The sequence below is a fragment of the Nannobrachium achirus genome, assembly GCF_963921795.1.
Source record: "Nannobrachium achirus genome assembly, chromosome: 18".
In the NCBI taxonomy this organism is placed as follows: Eukaryota; Metazoa; Chordata; class Actinopteri; order Myctophiformes; family Myctophidae; genus Nannobrachium; species Nannobrachium achirus.
In genome coordinates, this window is record NC_137825.1 from 61,360,756 (window position 1) to 61,383,254 (window position 22,499).

Here is a 22,499-nt window from a genome sequence, read left to right on the forward strand (position 1 = left end):
ATAACTTCAACCCGATATACATTTATTTCGATAATAGTCGAACTACAATGCGTCGCGTGAGCTTGTAGATCTGCTATTTTCAAATGATTTTTCTAAGTTTTACTCATTGGAAAACCAACAGGACATTCTGCATAATGAGTACTTTCTACTATTGGTACTTTAAGTACATTTTAATACCAATACTTTTGTACTTTTACTGAAGTACATTTTAATTCCGAACTTCTACTTGTGGCAGAGTATTTCTACATTGCAGTATTGATACTTTTACTCCAGTAAAGCATTTGAGTACTTTTTCCACCACTGTTCATTAGAAACAAACAGCTCTCTACTGTGAACCGGATCCCATCGTTCATTTCAAAGAGCCGTTCAAAAGACTTCATTCACGAACGTCCCATATACAGTGGGTCTCAAAGTGGGTCTCTTACAGCTGTGTGTAACTCTGAGTGTGATTCGTACACTCTCAAAGTTATGGGGGCAAATAAAATAAAAAACAGTTTGAGAACCACTGCTGTAATGGTATATCATTTTTGGAGAAACAAAATATGTTATACTCACAAAAGAAGTGAAATGTCATTGACGAAGAACTTGATGCGCAGGAAAAGGACCAATGTGGTTGTAGGCACTTTCTTCCAGCTGTCGGGAGCCACTTTGGAGAGCTTTGTGTCGTTGTCCAGGAAGAAAAACTCATTATCTGATGAGGAGAAGATGGAAATAGAGTTAATAACTCTAGAGCAGCGCTGTTCAACCTGTGGCCCGTGGGCTGCATGCGGCCCCTGCGGCATGTCTATGCAGCCCGTCCTGGTCATACCAATATTTTTTTGTATCTACTTTCAAATAAGGCAACTGGGTTAAGGCAGCATAAGCTTGTGATTGGCTGCACAGAGGTGCCAAAAGTTGGGGGGGACTGAGATACACCTAAACCTAACCTTAACCCTAAACCTAACCTCACTAAAACTAATGCTGGTGAATGCTGACCTGGTGAAATGTTAACCTGCCGACACTGGTGAATGCTAACCTGGTGAATGTTAACCTGGTCGGACCAAAGGGAGTTCGTCTCCACCTTAACTGAGTTGCTTATTTGATACACTCGGACTGAAAGACCTGCAAAAAACACTCTCCCGTGTGTGTAGGCTACTATGTACTATGTTCATTTATTTTTAACACTTCCCCAGCCTGGCCAGAATGGCTTGTCTGTGGACTAGCCGGAAATTTCTATTATTGTATTATGATCTGAGACATAATATTATGATTAAGAGCATCAGCGCGCCCCCCATCCTTCATGGATGGCACCGTTCTTTTTTATTTTATTTTTTATCCCCCATTGAAAAAAAAATCTCGATGTGCATTGGCATATAGTGGGGATTTTGGCCGAGTCGTCTTCCCCCCGTGCGCTTCGCGTGCACGATCCGTGCACAACGAGGTAAGCGAATGTAATACACTCCGTATGAAGCACCCGTGTCAACTTTTTTCTGATCAAAAACATCACGGACAGATGCTATGCTAACGCCTCCTCCTACAATGAAAGTGGATGGGACTGTGGCTATGCTGGCTGAAAGCTACGAGAAGTACTTCCGGTTCAGAGGGTTGAGAGAATGATCCTTTTAGATCAGTCGAAGAAGAGATGTAGAAGAGCTCCCTATCGTTTTTTTTTCTTTTTTTAATAATTGTCATTTATTTCGGTTTTAATGACCTAGTACGGAAAATTCCAGTCGGCTAATTTAAGTACAGAAGAAGTACGGTTTAATCCGGTTTTAACATTAAGTGGCTCCCCGTGGCTGAGAAAAAATATTTTTTGTATTAAATATTTTTCATTTTCCCAAAGAAAACTGTTCAGGGTGTTCATAAAAGCCTGATTAGATGATAAAATGACCAAAAGTTTTTTTGAAAGTGAAATCTCCCTTTAACTTCATATAGAAAGAAGAAAGAACTTGTGCAGCATTAAACCTGGATCAATGGATGAAGGAGGCTGTCTTACTCCTCAACTACTCTGTCAGGGAGTTCATTCATTAAACAGTAAGTCAGCCTTCAGTCCATCACCATGTCAGATATCCATCTGACTGAGTCAAACAAACAGTCAATCTAAGTACCACTTCCTACTAGGGCAGCAACTATTATTATTATTTTCAAAGTGATTATTCTATCAATACTTTTTTTTATTATTCGCTGAAAGGCAAGACCAGTCAGTATGTTATACCAAATCTTTATAGGTCAAGTTTATTCTCCTCAAAAAGATTACCGACAGTACAAAGAGCCCTTAGCCAATGAGGAGCAGCGTTCTAGGTGACATCATCACCAACAAGTGCGACCTGATATAAATAACAACACTTTAGCCAATGCGAGAGCAGCGAGCCCACACTGTTTCGTAGGAACAGTATTTCTAGTTTTATTATTAATTACTTGGGCCAGCAGAGCGTGCAAGTACTACCTTCGGCTGCGTGTGTAGGTAGGTACAGTAGGTAGGTAGGTACTGTAGGTAGTTAGGTAGGTAGGTAGGTAGGTAGGTAGGTAGGTAGGTAGGTACAGTACAAAGGTAGGTAGGTAGGTACTGTAGGTAGTTAGGTAGGTAGGTAGGTAGGTAGGTAGGTAGGTAGGTAGGTAGGTAGGTACAGTAGGTAGGTAGGTAATAACATTATAATTAACAGTTGAGTTGATTCTGTCATATCTAGGACCTGGATAACACATTTTGTTCTGTACTCGTACTGAATGACAAATAAACTCCTTGAACCTTGAACCTTGATGAGGTTCATGACCAGCATTGGTGATGTCACTGGCATCGCCAGTGATGATGCCAGTGGTGATGCCAGTGGTGATGTCACTGGCATCACCAGTGGTGATGGCAGTGGTGAGCGCACCTCATGGCGCGCTCTGCTGGCGCAGAAGTACTTGTGCACAAAGGACAAGTTGGCACCTCGACAGAGTACAGTTCTAGATGAAAAAACTGCACTCTCCCCTTTTTTATCTATCAACAAATCAGTGCAAACTTCTGGTTCCCATGTCTCTCAGTGTCTCTCTTACCGTCCAGGTACGCCAGGCCAAAGTAGAAATGCTCCACCAGGTTGGAGTGAGCGACCAGCATGTCGAACACGTCTCCCGCTCTGGACTTCACCTCACACTTGACCAGGATGCTCTGGCCGCTGGGCATCAACACGCTCAGCTCCCTCTGGGTGGAGGGAGACTTCCCCTTCTTGGACTGTGACCGGACACAAACACACTGTGCTCACAGATCCATGGAGAGTTTGACCGCTCAACACAACGTTAAGTATTAAGGCCTGTCCATACTGTCTCCGACCACCAAACCTTTCGTCTACAAAATGACGTCACTCGCACGTTGGAAAGTCGGAACTCTCCGTACAGCTCTTTAGTGTAAGAAAAAAAAGTATTGCACCGAGGCAAAACGTGGTTAATTTACAAATAGATTTTATGAAAGTATTTTCCTCCTTCAAAATCAATTATGGTGTTTTTCGTGATAACATTCTATTAAGAATTTTAAATGATTTCTTCTCCTGTGACTGGCATGGGTCAACAATACAGTATGTTAGATCGTCTCTGTCAGGTGGAAACCTTATGTCCAAAACTGTTACTTTTCAGGATTCAAATTCAAAGACAGCAGAAGTTACTCTGTAGACAGCAGAAGTTGTAGATCAAGGGGGACATTCATTTACAAAAAACACAATTTTTAAATATGGACACAAGACGTTTTTGCCACGACACCAACAATATGATAATATAGCAAGATCATATTAGGATTATATTGGTGGAGGTTGCATGCCTGTCTGTTCACACTCATATGGAGTAATGTAATGAATGAAGATTTGGAAGGAATTTAATGAACGTTGTTTTGTGAGGTCGCCTTGATGATCTTGAACTTTGAGCTTTGACCAACTACGTTTTTGTGCCAAATGTGATTAAATTCTCTCAAGGCCTTCCTGAGATATTGTGTTCACAAGGTTGTGACAGACACATGTCTGTCCACCTGTAGGTATACGTACGGAAGGATACACCAGAGATCCCTTTTATGCCCATATATGGAGATCTCTGCTCTGAGTATCTGACATCACTGTGATGTCACATGTGATGTCACAGTGATGTGTCAGCCTTTTATGCCCATATATGGAGATCCCTGCTCTGAGTATCTGACATCACTGTGACATCACCTGTGATGTCACAGTGATGTGTCAGGGGAACCACAGTGTCAGGCGTTACAGACAGACAGACAGACAGACAGACAGACAGACAGACAGAGATACGGTCAAGCTGTGACGGTTCACATACTTATCTGCGACTTGCGGTCGCAATAATCCGACAACATATTGCATGCTCACAGTGGAGGCATAACATTATTTTGAAGTATTTTTACTATCACTGTAGCAACGTTGTATGGAAGAAGATCTTGGTTTTCATCTGAACTCACCACAATGGATCCGGGCAGTTCCAAGACAACCATAGTTTCCTCGAGCACCCTGATGAACTCAGGACCCACGTCCTGGGAAAGGAGACACACAAAGGAATTCTGATCAGATCATTGGTGGATGACAGTACTGTAGATTTTGGAAGGGATGCTGCAAGCACTGGCGTCAGTTCAGAAAAAGCTAAGGTATGGCAACATGACTGGTGTCTTGCACGCCCGCCAATTAACTATAATGCATTGCACCTGTGCAGCTGACCTGCGGAACCTGTGAATATACCATTCTGTCAAGTGTGGAGAATATAATTATAATACCTTGTTAAAGTGACCATTTTGTTAAATGTTGCATTTGTAGTTATTTTAGTGTAATTTAACAACATAGTAACCAGCACAGATAGAAAAAGAGACATTCATGGATTCATATTTAAAAGTAAGTTTTATTTTGCCCCCTGCTGGACCTGTAGATTGACGCCCCTGGCTGCAGGAACAGGCCCAGCAGCAAGAGGGTGCAATCAGGGGCAGGGCCCCCTCACTTACTGTAGACCACCTTGCACGTCCCCCGCGCATCCATGAAACCGGCAAATACCCGAAAACAAAGGCGAAACACCCATTTGCATAGTGGTCACAACCTTAAGCTCACGGACGGCCCCCTAAGCCATTGAGTCCTGGTCGGGCCTGTGCAGGGACATGACCCTGAGGAAGGCAACGTGCGTGCCTGCCAAAACTTGGCTTTGTTTTTAATGTATTTTGTCCGTTAATCAAAATACAACTTTGGCACTGGAGCTAGGCGTGTGCGGCTACTTTGATCTGTCAGGGATGCCTGATTATGGATCCCACTGGAGAAGATGGATGGAAACGGTATATAGCGCTCATTTTCACCAGCGTCGGCTTTGCATGATTTTGGGCCAAAATCTGTAGGAGCAGTGTCCAAAAATGTGTTTTGCAAGAATCTGCCTCATGGTGGCACTAGAAAAGGGCCATTTGAGAAATGAGAGGTTGTGGTTTGGCAGCCAAGGAGTGTGTGTGCAAAGTTTGGCATGGATAGGGGCAACAGTGGCGGAGATATGAGTAGGGCAAAAGTGTGACATGCTTGTGACGTGTGACGTGTGACGTGTGACGTGTGACGGACAGACTGACTGACAGCCGGTGGAGGTTTTGATAGTAACTGCGACCTGATGGTCGCAAATAAATAAATTAACATTTTCAAACAATTTCTAATATTTAAAGGTAGAATAATTGATTTTGTTTGACATTCGTAATAACAAAATGGGTTTATGCTCTGATTGCGACCGTCAGGTCACGTCACACCACGTCATGTCACGTCATGTCACGTCAAGTCACGTCACACTTTTGCCCTACTCTTATCTCCGGCACCATTGCCCCATCCATGCCAAACTTTGCAAACACTCCTTGGCTGGCAAACCACAACCCCCGCCCCTGATTTCTCTCATGCCCCTCTTCTAGCGCCACCATGAGGTTGCTTTTTGCAGTGTATACATGCGACCTGACGGTCGCTTATCTTCCGATTAGGGATTCTTACTGGTACTACTATTAACTAGTAACTAGTTACTAGAATGTTTGGTCCATATTTGGACTTCAGCCTTATCCCCTTTGAGGAGAGAAAAAGCAGTTTCAGTTTTGGTGGAGGAGACAGGTTTTCCTCCAATCAGGATAGATTGGAATGGGGCCTTCCTCCAATCATGGTCGAGTGGGGCCATTACTTGATCATGATTGGAGGAAGGCGCCCGCCTGTCACCTAACATGAAAACTGAAACTTAAATGAAACCACTTAAATCAACAAGCTCACAAGGTGCCAGGAAGCAGCATGGTGATGCAACGTCACCAGGGGCCGCGCTGTGAGCTTGTAGATCTGCTATTTTTCAATAGCTAAATAATCAAGGCCCCTCCACCTTGGACCATAGTAACTCAGTCCCTCTTCCCCCCAACCCCCCCCCCCAGTGTGACACCCCTGAACGTCACAGCAATGGAACAAAACGTTACGTGTCCTGTATGTTATCTTCCAGTCTCACCTTCAGCTTCTTGTCGTTCAGACTGGACGTGGAATCGAAGCGGGCGATGGAGCGCCTGTTGCTGTGGCGGTTGTCGTCCAGGTAGGGGCTGCAGGGGCTGTGAGTCAGCATGCGCCAGCCGCTGTAGCTGTCTCTATGGCGACCGCCGGGGGGGATTCTGGGAGATAGAAACAAACAAGGATTTTCCATCCATCATTTTGACAAAACATCCTCTCCGAAAACGTGATTGCTGGCATGGAAGTAAACTTATTGGAGTTATTTCATCCTGTCTGGGATGCTTAAGGCAAGGCCTCCACCAAAAAGACGTTGTCGTGCCGGCGTCGGACACCATCAAAAACGACGGCAGTGGAGCACCCTTCATCGATTAAAACGGGAGCGTTCCCAGCGTTGACGTTGACGCGACGCTCGACGCACCCGGTGGAGCCGGGGGGGTAACAAGTAGGTTACATTATGGACTCATCTGTGGTTGTCAAATTGGTTGCTCATTTCTCGTTGGAGCATCGAGCCAAGCTGGAGGAATCCAAAAATCTCCATGGTGGTGACGATGAACTTCAAGAGCATTCCGGTCTAAAACAGTTTGAGGTGTTATGATATATATTTTTAAACACAATGTTGTCCATTTTGGCCGACCCCACCACAGCCTATAGACCGTTTTCCTGAGCGCTTCCCTGTAGATGCAAACTGCGGTGCAACTGCGGTGCAAACAGCAAACAGTACAACAGTAGAAGTCAAATGATTGAAAATGGGAAATACTCAAGAAAAGTACAAATACTCAACATTTTATTTAATTACAGTACTTAAGTAAACGTAGGCTACACGTTACATTACACTACTGTTTACATCGCAGAAATAGCGTGCCGCGCCCTCCAGTGTGTTGCTCAGGAAATCGGTCTATACAGCCCACGACAGGAACAGTGGTGGGGCTTATGCAAATCTGCTTATTTCCATCATTTTAAAATATTTTTTTCGGCTCATATCGCCTCTTCATACACACACTATAGACGATGTAGCAAACAGCATTATACTCCAGGCATACGTCATTGTTGAGATTCTGCCGTAAAACGGTACTCAAGTAAGACTTCCGATTCCTATTCCTTTATTCAATATGATTCGGAAGTCTATCTAAACTAAAGTACTGGAAAACACAAGTACTATAAACTAAACTGACTAATGCTAATGCTAAGTTCACAACGGCAGCCACAAAGATACAGGCTACCATTCCTTTTCAATGGAAGCCATGCAGCGAGATACAAAGATACAAAGAATCTAGGATACAGAGCCATTGTTTGCAGCTGCTACAAAAGATAGAACGGCGACACAGATGTAAGTTGCGTCTTTTCAAGTTCAGATACAAACTACACAGCGATGGATAATCTTTGTATCTTTTGTATCTCCAGCGTAACCCTATTGTAAACAAACCTACACTATGATTTAGATTTCTGTACGTTTTTTTCATAATCAAACCTGTCTGAGAGTTATGGAGTCATGAATACATAATATACAGATGTGCACGTTTCAAGTCTTCAGGCTTTACTGCTCTTTTCCTGAAAACAGGGACGTGCTGGCCATTGGGAAAAGTGGGCCAACTCCCGAACGGCCAGTTCATTAGGAAAAAAATAAAAATAAAATGTAAGCCTTCATTCCATTTTGGGGGCGGGGCGGCCAACAAAGTAAATCATCACTCTAGGGCAGAAACCTCGTATCTCCAAGTTTCAAATTTGTAAATATTTTTGCAAAGCAAAACCCTGCTTCATCATACAAGGCCGTCGCACAAAAGTAGTGAAAACAGCAGATCTACAAGCACACAACGCCTCGCACAAATCATTTTTTAAATGATAAATACAAAACAAACGGTTTTGGACATACAAGGTTTCCACCCGACAACGACAAAATATAACTCATGTAATTGGCCCACTGGCACTATATAGCACGCAATGAGGGCCTCTCCAACTCTTTTTCCCGGGCTGAATCAGGGGCCCAGCACGTCCCTGCCTGAAAATGTCCTACAAATGCATGTTTTGCCCTTCAATTTCTTATGGAGAATGGAGTGCCCGCAAATGGCAATAAACCACTCCATTCTCATTAAAAAGCAGAATCCACCTTAATAGGTCTAAACTTTGAAGTCAGAGAAGGTAATAAAAATTGCAAAAATATAGCTGATCTACAAGCTCAATGTGCTGCTAATCTACTGGAAATGTACTGTCTTGCAATGGCAGTGTGATATTTTGAAATGGCACATCTGTGGTATTCTACTTCTTGTTCCCAGAACACTAAGAGATGAAGACCATCATTATCTTCATCATACCCGATGGGTTCCGGTGGATACGTGGCTGCTGAGAAGGATCTGAACCTGTTCCTCAGGGTCCACAATGTGGAGTTGGAGGAGGAACCACCTGGAAAAGAAAACACCCGTCAGTAAGGTCCATACGGTATCTTTCTTCATGGTGCTGTTGAGGTCCATGTCTTCACCATGCAGTTGAAGTTATATAGATAATAGATATTTCACTTTTGGTAATTGTATCACTAATCAGGCTTTTATGAACACCCTGAACAGATTTTAATTTGCTTCATTCAATATTTAGATATTTGATGTAAATGTTATCAGGCCCTCCTCCTGCAGGATGCCTCCCCATACTAACCTCAAACTTCATTTTAACCATGATAGAGTCATTAAAAACACCCATTATTTTTTTCTGGTGAATCATACTACCCTCCTAATACGTGAGCAGGCCGTGTTTTTTTTTATAACTTTTTTAATTTTATTTATTTTTATTTTTATTGTATTTAACCTTTTCCATTTACCCAAATAATTATTAAAAATAAATGAAAAAAAGTTATATATTTATAAAATAAAATAAAAAACAGAGCCTGCTCACGTCTTAGGAGGGTAGTATGAGTTACCAGAAAAAAGAATGGGTGTTTTTTTATGAATCTATCATGGTTAAAATGGAGTTTGAAGTTACAATGGGTGTGTATGGGGCCCTCTTCCTAGGAGGAGGACTGAAGGCATTTACATAAAACATCTAAATATTGAATCAAGCAAATTAAAAACTGTTCAGGGTGTTCATAAAAGTCTGATTAGACGATAAAATGACCAAAAGTTTTTTTGAAAGCAACCAACAAAAAGTAAAAAATACAAATGAATGGACACATTAAAGAAGGTCTGAATGCATGCAAACTGGCTAAACCTCTGCTGCAGACTAGTTACAGTATACCATTTCACCACCTTACAACAAATAGCGAAAGTAGCCGATCTGCAGGCTCACAATGTGTCAACTACTATAGTAGTTGAGTCTACTACACATTTAAAATATTAATTTAAAACAGTATCAGGACAAGTCAATGTCTCACCATGCAGTCTCTCCCTGACCATCTGACTGCGATCTGTGAGCTGAGGTCCATTCTCTGACACGGGCACTTGATCAACCTGCAGGGCACACGCACACACGTACGCACACGCACACATTTTTCAGTCTATGATCGTGATATTTTTCCCCATTTTCTCTCTACTGTAATTAAATATCATATTTAGATTTAGTATAACTGTAGTTAATCTTCTACCGCAGTGGTTCTCAACCTGTGGGTCGGGACCCCCAGGGTGTCCCCAAATTATTTTGGGGAGTCCCCAGATGATTAACTTAAAGGAGCTACAGTCAACCTTTTCATTGTAGGGCCGACACTTTGTTTACATCCTAGTCTACAGACTAGAATGTAAACAAAGTGTCGGTCTGACAATGGCCAAAATGATTATTTTATCATTATTTTACGCTTTTTGTGGTAATTTTTGAATAGAAACACATATATGAAGCTTATTATTTTATAAAATATTTTCGAAACATTATTTGTATTTTAGCATCCGTTTTTCAAGACAAAGTTGACTAATAGCTCCTTTAATGTGCAACATTGTTTTCTCACTCAACAGTAAACAAACCAACATAAAGTGTAAGTGTATAGAGGGTATCTTCACATTTCTAAAGTGACAATTGTAGTTTTAATACCTCTAAAATGACAAATTAAACATTGGCCAAACTGTCAAACATTAGAGGCAGAAATTGTGAAAATAGCCGATCTACATGCTCACAACGCCTCGCAACGTGTGAGCATGTAAATCTGCTTTTTTCACAAAAGAACAGTGTCATACAAAATGTAATGCCTCGTCTTTAGTGCTCGTCAGGGTGGGGGGTCCCCAGTTAGAATGTGATTATTTTGGGGGGTCGCGGCCTGAAAAGGTTGAGAACCACTGTTCTACCGTAGCACACAAATGGTCTATCTCTGAGTAGCAGGCTCTCTCAATCTTTCCACTCACAGAGTCTCTGAACACGTCTTCCACCAGCTGTTTGAGCAGCGTGTCAGTAGGGGGCAGCAGTGAGGCCTTGTGGTGCCGCTGGCTGGTCTCCAGCACCGTTAGCAGGTCAGTGCGCCTGAGAGCCTCGTCCTCGCACATGCTCAGTAGCAGGCTGTCCAGAGCACTGCTCAACTGGACCGGCTGGACGGATGGATGGATGGATGGGTGGATGGGTGGATGGATGGATGGATGGGTGGATGGATGGATGGATGGATGGATGGATGGATGAACAGACGGACGGACGGACGGACGGACGGACGGACGGGTGGGTGGACGGATGGGTGGATGGGTGGGTGAATGGATGGATGGATGGATGGACGGACGGACGGACGTACGGACGTACGGACGGACGGACGGACGTACGGACGGACGGACGGACGGACGGACGGACGGAAGGATGGATGGATGGAAAGATGGATGGATGGATGGAAGGATGGATGGATGGAAGGATGGAAGGATGGAAGGATGGGTGGATGGATGGGTGGATGGATGGATCGATGGATCGATGGATCGATGGATGGATGGATGGACGGACAGACGGACGGATGGACGGATGGACGGAAGGATGGAAGGATGGATGGATGGATGGATGGATGGATGGATAGATTACGTTGCAGTATGATAGTCCATGATGGTGAAGCATGTAAAAAAGCACAACAGCTTATCGTCGTGGTCGGGTGAAAACCTTGTATGTCCAAAACTTCGTTTTGCATTTATCATTTAAAAAATTATTTAAACTAGTGAAAACAGCCGATCTACAAGAACACAACGCCTTGCGGTGCGAGGCGTTGTGTGCTTGTAGATCGGCTGTTTTCACTACCTTTGTGCGACGGCCTTGTATGATGATGCAGGGCTTTACTTTGCGGGAAAAAAATCTAAAAAATGTGAAACTTGGAGATACAAGGTTTCTGACCTTATTCACACCGCGGACATTTTGGATCACATGACTTCCCGGGATAGCAGCCTGCATTACAAACCATTGTGAACAATGGAGCGATAGTCCCAAAATATGAGTTCTATTCAACCAATTTCTTTTGACCAAATTGACAAATGGGCAGATGACAACATCAACATCCCCAAAATGATTAAATAGAAGGGCTACAGTAGGATTGATTACATCCATGGTAACGATATTCAAGGTAAGTTAGGTTGCAACCTTACTGTGTACAAAGACTTGCTATCTGTGCATTGCTTGCTCCGCCATTATATTTGTTGTTGATGATTAATATGCAAAAATCACGATATAGTAATATTAACTATGATGGCAGAGCAAGCACTAGTCTGCACAGATACTGTAGCAAGTTTTTGTACAGAGTAACACTGCAACCTAACTACCATGAATATTGTGGATGTACCCTTCTATTTAATCATTTTGGGGATGTTGATGTTGTTATCTGCCCATTTGTCGATTTGGTCAAAAAAAATGGTTGAATAGAACTCATATTTTGGAACCATCGCTCCATTGTTCACAATGGTTTGTAATGCAGGCTGCCGTCCCAGGAAGTCATGTGATCCAAGATGACTGCAGTGTGAATAAATAAGGTCTATGGCGTACCTGGTTCTGTGGTAGGTGATAATCCACACACCAGTACAGAGTCATCCCCAGGGAGTACACCACCATCTGCAGGAAGGAAACCACCTTTAGAACACTTCTCAGCCTTTCCAATTTCAAGCAGGAAAAAGTATTCAAATGTTTTACTTAAAGGGGTACTGTCACCTAAAGGGGTTGAGGGGCAGATTACACTGTGACATGAGCTTCTCTGAAAACGGTCTGAAACTCATGTCACAGTGTAATCTGCCCCTCGCCCCCCAACAACAGCTGACCAGTACAGTAAGTAGTCATACAGTCAGGCTATACAGACAATTAATTTGATTAGCTTATAATTCAAGTAAAGTACAAATACCTCAAAGTTGTACTTAAGTAGGCTACATTACATAAGTAAATGTACTTAGTTACTTTACACCACTTTCAAGGACCCCCAGTTTTATACCATTTGTATCTCTGGGATCCGGTTTGATTTGGTCCGATATGTTCTGTGACTCAATCTAGAATTCCTTTCCTGTCCTGTCTACAGATCCAGCTAAAACAGGGGTCTTCAACAGGGGGTCCGGGACCCCTAGGGGGTCCCCAGAGTTACTACAGGGGGTCCTCCAAATCTTTGAGAGATAGAAACTTGTTTTCTCTTTTTTTATATTAACCACTTGAACCCTAGCGTCCATATTCTGAGAACGTTTGCCAAAAATAGCCGATCTAAAATAGCCGATCTTGGCGAAGAGCTTTGGTGTAGAGGGGAAAAAGAGCAGACTAAGTACAGTGAAAGGTCAAGTTTATTAAGTATTGACAGTTCAAGTGGTTAAATATCTGAAAACACAAATTGACATGAATCCAAACTGATGATTGTGCTGTCAAACAATGAAACTATGGAATCTATGAACAGGTTGTGGGGGTCACTGCTTCATCTCTCTCTCTCATCTAAGGGGCCCTTGGCCTGAAAACGTTGAAGACCCCTGATCTAAAAAAAATAGAATATTGTGTGAAAAAGCATACAGATGCCATAGCACCCCAAATCATAACTGACTGCGGATACTTCCCACTGGACTTCAAGTTACTCTGACTTTTTTAGATGGATCTGTATAATGTAGATATATTGTGAAACTCTGACCAAAATAGTCATTATAGATCATTCTCTACTTCTAAATGGAATAATGATGATGATTAACTGTCTATCAGTCATTTAGCTGGGGACTCCCTGGAAACACCTTCAAGGACCCCTAAGTGTCCCCAGCCCCTACATTGACTTCCACTGAAGATGCTGCGCTCAGTGAATATACGTTTCCAAATGAATGATTCACATTTTGAGAGCTTGACTTGCATAAGATTTGATTGATCATGTGCCAAAATCTGATTATTAATAAAAAAAGGGCTGACATAAGTCTTACCAGCATCAAAGACAGGATGGTTAATGCAGTGTTAATGCAGCACTGATCTAAGGATAAATGTATAAAGGAAGGCTTTTACAATAGCTAGACCGGCAAGCTGCTGGATAGATGTCATATAAATGATGTAGTTGGATAATATACGGACGAATCTGAAGTGCCCTTGAGCTCCAGTGTGGAGCTGGTCAGTTCCCAAGTTTGAATGTGTGTATAATACATGTGGGCTCTATTTTGATTGTCTTAAAGAACCAGCTCTTATGTCTTAACTTAAAGGCCTGTCCATATTGTCTCCGACCACCAAGCCTTTTGTTGGAAAGATCCGGTTCAACTACAAAATGACATCACTCGCATCTTCTGAAAAGTATTACCCCAACTTAAGAGTTCAGAAAGCTTCACGTCGGAAAGTCGGAACTCTCCAACAAAATGTTCTTTAGTCGGAGACATTATGGGCAGGCATTTAAGTTAAAGCATAAGAGCTGGTACTTAAGACAATCAAAATAGAGCCCACATGTCTATGTGCAGTGCAGGCCAGGGTGTTGCTGAAAATGAGGATCTGTGCTCAGTAGCTTTCCCTGGGCAAATAACAACTAGGAGTGTAACGAATAAAGTGTAGCTACTGTATATTTAATGGAAAGTAATTAAACCTCTTCCTATTTTTTCTCCATAAAATTGCTAAATACAAGTACTTATGCAAAACGACTCAATGCAATTATTTGCATTGCAAAACGATGCAATGCGCTACAAAGTCAAACAATATGATATTTTGCTGTTTGCATATCGGTATATTAGGATCATTGACATTAAATGTGATGCAGTTACTGTATCGTTACACCTCTAATAACAGCATGTGGATCGCTGGATCTACTAGCCAGAGACTTCAGTCATCTAACTGTACCGTAACATTTCAGACAAATCCGAGCACCATTGACATCGTGAGATTATGTTTAGTTATTTATTGCGACCGAAGGTCGCAGTTTACCATGAGTAATGTCACAGTTTGTCCGCGTGTAGACATGTGTGTACACATTTTTACAGTCTATGGGTTGGTTCCCTTGACACATCACTGTGACATCACAGGTGATATCACAGGTGACACAGGTGCAGTACAACCACAGTCACTGGGAGCTGACCAGTACAACCATAGCCTTATAATGTTGGACACTGAGCAGCTCCGCTGGAGTAGTTTGGGGTGTCAGTGGCTTGCTCAAAGACACAGTGTTAGGTAGTGGTAAGAGGTGGCCATTCACCCAGATTATTTCTGGCGGCCCAGGGAATCGAACCGTGAACCTTACGGTTGCAAACTCTCTCCTCTAACCTTTAGGCCACACAGACAAATGTGGGGGTCCATTTGGAGCAATCCCAAATAAGCAATGGAAACATGCCAACCCCCCCAAAGAAAACCTGCCCCCCACTTCCAATATGTACAAGTCCCTTATGATACGCGGAATGAAGGCCCCCTGGAAATCCCGGGTGCGTTCGGAAATGTGCACTCAACACACTGGTGTGCCATGTTTCACCGACCACTGCACTCACTACATGGACCACACACCCGGTGCGCATTTCCAAACGCACCCCCCATTTTCCCGGCGACCTTCATTCCTGTAACAATACCGGTTACCCTCCATAGGAGCGTCATCTCCACCTACCTTCTCCGCGGGGGTTCTGGGTGAGGCAGCGTGACCCTGCTGAGCCTCCGGGGCCGTGAACGAGATGACGTCCTCCGACCGGCCGCAGCTCTTAAAGGCCAGGCTCCCATTGGCCGACAGCAGCACCGAGCCGGGGCTCAGCACGCTGCACATGCTGCCTGGACCTGGACGGAGAGGACGACAGGTTTATACAGGCATGTGCACACATAGACAACAAAGGGGGCTTGAGCCCCTGCCCCTTTATCCATCTGTAAAAAATGCCCTCTCCAGACCATGAATGCAGTTTTTACTATGGTGAAAGAAATGCAAATGCCCCTCTTTCCATAACATACATGAAGGCAGCATTCAAGAGAATTACCTTGTCCAAACTCTCCTGAACTTGAATGCAGCATCTTATGTTGAAAGAAATGCCCTCTCTGTGTAGATATCCACGCCGTTAAGCCACATCTCCAGTATTGACTTGATTATACTTAGTTCATTTTGGTATCAAGCACCGAAAATAGCTGCTATTTTCGATATTTTCACCAAAAGGCCCTTTTAGAAATGTCAGCCCCTGCCTCTCTAACATTCTCTGCACGTCCCTGACAGGTTATGCCAAAAGAGAAGACAACCAGGTGGAGGCACAAGTCGAGTTAAAAACGTACGGTAGGTGCTTCTAGGATCAGAAAGAAGAGGAGCCATCCGAGGGCGGACGTAAAATCAAGTACTTTATTCATTACAAAAAGGTTAAAAAGCCAACATGTTTGGACCCACTGGTCTTCATCAGGGCATGTACTATGACATGCCAATGTTGGCTTTTTCACCTTTTTGTAACGAATAAAGTACCTTGATTTTACACCCGGCCTTTCCTTTTTTTTTACGTTTTTGAGTGCTCGCATCGCTCCTCTTCTTTCAAAGACAACATGTTAAGCAGAAGAAGAGAGCACTACTGGTATCCTCAGTGGTTCAAAGTAAAAGTATGTTTACTCAAACTGTACTTAACACATTTAATGCCAAAACCAGAGGAACCCGAAAAAAATCCACTTTCTCTCTCCGCCAGGCCCGAGGAACCCGATAATAGAGCTACGAAGTTTGATGTCATTTACACATCCTAACTGGTTCACATTTTTTCCCCCATTCTGAATTCCCATATATATATATATATATATATATATATATATATATATATATATATATGTATATATATATATATATATATATGTATATATATATATATATATATATATATATATATATTAGGGGTGTAACAATACATTTTAATAGCGATTCGATACATATCACGATACATGGTTGACGATACGATACATGGACGATATTGGTTCATTCATGGCGATACGATACGATTCGGTTTAATTATTTAAAATCAATATAGTAACTATTTAGAAAAGAAATTAAATCTGTGTGAAAGGTGTGGATAGTGCAGGTTTTTAAGGGAAACAAGTATTATTATTATGGATATAAATAAGTAAACACAGTGATTATCTGCCAAATACATGGACATTAGATATTGACAAACCTGCACTTGACTTGAACCCAGAGATTTATCGATAGTGTAGCTATATGGAAAGGAAAAGTAATTAAACTCCTCCTTTTCATTTTTCTTCTTAAAAATGCTAAATACAATGCACAAGTATGTAGTATTGATACAATCGATTCTTTGCACTGCCGATTCGATACGATACAAAATAAAACGATACGATTCGATTTTAGCTGTTTTCATTTCGATCTACTTCAATTTTTTAAGTTAAAAACGATATTTCGATACAGTTACTATATCGTTACACCCCTAATATATATATATAAACAAATGATCTCAGCGGTTTGACTCATATGGATATGAAGAATCAACTGATGGTGAGAAAACGCTAATGTTACTGACGCCGAATTAGTTACATTTTCGCCAGAGACAGACTGTGTCAAATATGAGTGACTGACTATCATAAATCATACAGAGCCACCTCCCCTACAATATCGCGGAGACCGTTTGTTTATTTTCGGACCACAATGCTTATATGACACGATTTTAAGATGACCCCAAGTTATTCTCCATAGAGAAATTACTTCCGTGGAACCGAGGGATGAGCGAGGCACGTCATGACTTTGTTACTCTATTTAATATGCTTTAATCGCTATAAAACAATTAAAAGTATGATCGCCGATCTGACTTTTTTTGGTACCCTGGGGTCCTGACTATCCATTGGAACCGGATACGGATGTTCCTGGGACCGGAAACGGGATGGAACAACTTCCTTGTTTACACTGGCTGACTGCTCAGTGCATACCATAATATCGAGGACTGTTGTTCCCGAAGGTTTACCAAAGCATGCTCGCAGAGCGTGCCCTTCACAGGGTGTGTCCCAGAAGAAATGGCCCCATGAGGGCATCATACAAATTAAAACATGGCAAGGAAAACAGGTTACACTTGTATAATATTGATTGAGTGATTGATTGATTGATTGATTGATTGATTGATTGATTGATTGATTGATTGAAGACTTTATTAGAAGTTTGCATAGGAAAAGGTACAGTTTCATGACGGAATAATTTACTGGTACAAGGTCAACTAAAAGGAGATCCTAGTAAGCGTTTCTGCTTATTTGCACAGGAAACCATTGAAGTATCTCATATCTATACTATAATTTTGCGAATGTCTGAGTGAGTGAGTGAGTGAGTGAGTGAGTGAGTGAGTGTCTGTCTGTCTGTCTGTCTGTCTGTCACAGCGTTTCTCCTCAGTGGCTGGAGCAATTGATCTGAAATCGCATCACCATAAGCATATGAACACACCTGACATAACTGTGAAGCCCGTTTGTCACTTTCACAAATCGTATGCTGTATATTAGCATTTTTATGGTGTATCTATATCTATTTAGCCTACAGTACCTTTTGTGACCACACATGTTAAGGGAGGGGCGCTGTTGTTCAGGCCATGCACAATCACACACAAACCCACACACACACACACACACACACACACACACACACACACACACACACACGGGGGGGGGGGGGTGGTGGAGTGTGTGTGTGTGTGCAGGCGGGCGGGCGGGCGGGGGGGGGGGGGGGGGTTCTGGCCCTGTTACAGATGTTGTCAAAAAATCATGCAGATCGGTACACAGTATCTCTGTAGCCGTTAAATGGAACGGGTATTTCTTACATTGATGCTCCTACATATTAGCATGCAAGCACCAGTTAAAGTTACTTTCCATCCCTCATATACTGTGTGCACAGTGCACATCCCATAACCCACACACTGCACATCATTTCGGAGCTCATATCTTTGAACGGGTAAGGGCTATAACATTGAATGACAGACGGATAGAACACAGTACTATGCAGTAGAGGGAAAAAAAGAAAACAAAATAACAGTGCAAAAGATATTTACAAAGAAGGGTCAGAGGGAGGGTAAGGCTGGGCTAGCTGTGTTTTTACCAGTTACGAGCGGCTGTCGCCTGTAAGTGGTTTTTCAGGGCGATTTTAAAGGATGTAAGGAATCTACACTCCTTTAAGGCCTTCGGTAAGGCTTTCCACATTTCGGATATCAGTGAGTGAATTCAAGGGACCAGGGACTTCGCAAACTCACTTGTTTGAGTCAGAGTTTGAATCCCCATAGGGTTTAGGACCACATCCACACAAGGGATGCTGGACTTAGCCTTAGCTAAGTGACTAGCATGTTTTTTTTGACATGCATGTGCAAATAAAAACAAACATAATACTTCCTATGGTTAATATGAGCATCAAATCAATATTTCAAATGTGTTTTTTTTTGTGTGTGTTTTTTTTTTTTTGCACATGCATGTCATAAATTCCATAGCGATAGATCACACATGACATTTATGACATCATCAACTTGCAACAGGCATTTCCCCTATTGAGTGAAATATTGGCTATTTCTAGAAGAAATAAAATATTTAAGGTGTTTTTAATTTTACATTGTAGTTATAGAGGACAATTATAATGTATTAAGGCATATTTGTCGTATTAGCCAGGGATCCCTTTAAGAGGGGCCCAGACAGACACTTGTCCCAGGTGACCCTGTGAGTCTTAATGGGAGATTGTTTTCTGCTGGTCTTTCAGTCTGAGTGTATCAAAGGGTGCGTTCGGAAATGCGCACCGGCTGTGTGCTCAGTGTAGTGAGTGCCTGGCTAAACCCAACCCTAATCCTAACCCTAACCTCAGTAAAACTATGCCTAAACCCAACCCTAACCCTAACCCTAACCTCAGTAAAACTAGGCCTAAAACTAACCCTAACCCTAACCAGACCCGGTGCGCATTTCCGAATGCACCCTTTGATACACTCGGACTGAAACACTAAGTCACGTGTAGGAAGCTTACCTCCCATTTTACACTGTAAAATTGTGTTATCGATGGTATCCTATGCAAAGTAACGTGTTCTATCCGTCTGTCTTCCAATGTTATCCCTTAAAGAGGTGGTGCCATAGTTTTGTACTTTTTCTGTTTTTCATGTGTCTAGGAGGTTGAAAGTACTTCATTAGACCCCCTGGTGTGGTTTTCATGAGCAATTATTGCGACTGACTGACTTATACTGATGCGGAGATATGAGCAGGGCAAAGGTGTGACGTGTGACGTGTGACCAACCGACCGACCGACCGACCGACCGACCGACGGACGGCCGGTGGAGGTTTTCATAGTAAACTGCTCCCTGACGGTCGCAATGTAAACCTCCACCGGCCGTCCGTCCGTCGGTCGGTCGGTCGGTCACACGTCACACGTCACACCTTTGCCCTGCTCATATCTCCGCATCAATATATAGGGCTTGTTTGTTTATTGTATGACATCACGCCAAATCATCAGCTGTGGACTCTGTGATGTCATCGTATCGCATCAGTATATAGGGCTTGTTTGTTTATTGTATGACATCACGCCACATCATCAGCTGTGGACTCTGTGATGTCATCGTATCGCATCAGTATATAGGGCTTGTTTGTTTATTGTATGACATCACGCCACATCATCAGCTGTGGACTCTGTGATGTCATCGTATCTCCATATATGGCCTTCTCCGTATATGGAGATATAAGTCGTCCTTGCCCAAGTATGGGCTGGTGAGGTCAGACTTTGTGTGATGCGTAGGTTATCTCCATATATGGAGATTCAACATTCCAGGCAATGCTCTCTTCCCTGGTGAGAATTGCCCCTTTATATAGGGCTTGTTTGTGTATTGTATGACATCACGCCACATCATCAGCTGTGGACTCTGTGATGTCATCGTATCTCCATATATGGCCATCTCTGTATATGGAGATATAAGTCGTCCATGCCCAAGTATGGGCTGGTGAGGTCAGACTTTGTGTGATGCGTAGGTTATCTCCATATATGGAGATTCAACATTCCAGGTGTAACTATGGCTACCCGTATGACGTGAGAGGTGGAGGTTGTGATATTTGTGGAGATAAGCGACCAACGGTCGATATCTCCCGATTAGGGAGTCTTACTGGTGTATTCTCTTGGTATTTGTTTGTTTTCTCTTGGAGGCTGTCACCTTGTGGTCAAAAGTGTCAGTTAAAAAACACAGATACAATTACATCACAGAATCAACTCCTCCCCTAATTACCATTCACCCAACACTGTGGGGTGTGGCTAACTTCAGCTGGGTCACCACCCACCATGACATCCATTCATACTTAATGAACTTGGGGTGTGGCCACATAAAAACCCAATTTTAACTCTTTCTGTATACTTTTTTGGAAAACATCTTTCTCCTAGTATAATCATAATACCTGATAATCATGTTTTAGAGGGGGGGGGGGGGGAAATCATGGCACCACCTCTTTAAGTTCTGTTTGGGTTATTTTGACCCGTTTTACATTTTCAAACTCACTGGCCTTAAAGATTCTTCTGTGATTAACATGTAAAAAAAATATTACACCCCCCTCGTTTTTTTGACCCTCTAATGCTAAGGGATATTTTGTTTAAAAAAAACAATACTAATATAAATTTTAACTTAACAAATCATCATCATACATTGACTGTGTCTCAATTCCAAACAATCCAAATGATAGAAATGGTAAAATGAACAGTGAACTTAGAGTTGAAGCATCTGGCAAGAGAAAGCGCTGTTCAGTGTGTCCTACAACAGCAGGGAGACAGACTGCTTGCAGGAGGTGCAAGCAGCGCATATGTGCCTCACATGCAGTCTGTGTTTGTGAAGCATGTGCTTCCTAGTGTATACGTACAAGTGTACATTCATATGTGACACTAATGTGTGTTCCCATGTTCACATATATGTTCAGCTCTTATTATACATGAATTTCAGCTATCAGTAAAAACGCCTAGCTCTTTCAGTGTTTAATGTGATATAGCAAAGCATAAATGCAAACATTTACCATATATATCAAATGATTGTTTGGAATTGAGACAAAGTCAATGTATGATGATGATTTGTTAAGTTAACATTTATATTAGTGTTGTTTTTAAACCAAATATCCCCGGGTCAAAATGACCCGAACAGAACGAAGGTGTAGTGAATCTGAACAGTTATATGAGATACATGAAGTGGTTCCTGTGCAAATAAGCTGAAATGCTTACCAGGATCTCCTTGACCTTGTACCAGTGATTTGTACTGTCATGAAACTGTACTTTTTCCTAAGCAAACTTCTAATAAAGTCTTCAATCAATCAATCAATCAATCAATTAATGGCAGCCAGTGAGCGTTGCTTACCTTTGCCAGAGGTGTCCAGGAGGGCCTGCGAGGTGACCAGCAGTAAACCCCACACCTCGTCCTCCTCCAGAGCAGAGCCCCGAGCCTCCAGCACCTCGGCCAGGGTCACAAACGTCCCCATCCTGTCACAGAGAGCAGCGTTAGAACACAGTTTACAGTTTACAAAGTGGTTTACAACAGTGGCTCTCAGGGATGTCACAAGGGTGGGGGGGGGGGGGTGGACTGAGTTACTAGGGCCCAAGGTGGAGGGGCCCCAGTAACTTTAGCTATTGAAAAATAGCAGATATACAAGCTCACAGCATGGCACCGAGTGCCGCGCTGTGAGCTTGTAGATCTGCTGTTTTAGAAAAGTAATGAAAATGTGTGCAAATCTTTGAATATATGTATTTTTTTACATTTGTAAAAAAAAAATGTAACATTTGTAACTCAAATGTTGCTTCTGGGGGGGGGGGGGTCC

General features: G+C 42.5%; 1 protein-coding gene across 1 annotated transcript in view; it reads right to left on the reverse strand.

Moving 5' to 3' along the window:
• frmpd2 (FERM and PDZ domain containing 2) overlaps nt 1–22,163 on the reverse strand; it is a gene marked incomplete at both ends in the record, with an annotated part of 75,154 nt that extends 52,991 nt beyond the window's left edge. The window contains 10 exons of the mRNA XM_080747534.1: nt 556–691; nt 3,016–3,190; nt 4,412–4,483; nt 6,436–6,592; nt 8,741–8,828; nt 9,787–9,862; nt 10,742–10,921; nt 12,336–12,401; nt 15,364–15,527; nt 22,043–22,163. Coding sequence (XP_080603660.1) covers nt 556–691; nt 3,016–3,190; nt 4,412–4,483; nt 6,436–6,592; nt 8,741–8,828; nt 9,787–9,862; nt 10,742–10,921; nt 12,336–12,401; nt 15,364–15,527; nt 22,043–22,163 — 1,235 coding nt within the window. The remainder of the gene's footprint in view (nt 1–555; nt 692–3,015; nt 3,191–4,411; nt 4,484–6,435; nt 6,593–8,740; nt 8,829–9,786; nt 9,863–10,741; nt 10,922–12,335; nt 12,402–15,363; nt 15,528–22,042) is intronic.
• Between the last annotated feature and the right edge of the window lie 336 nt (nt 22,164–22,499).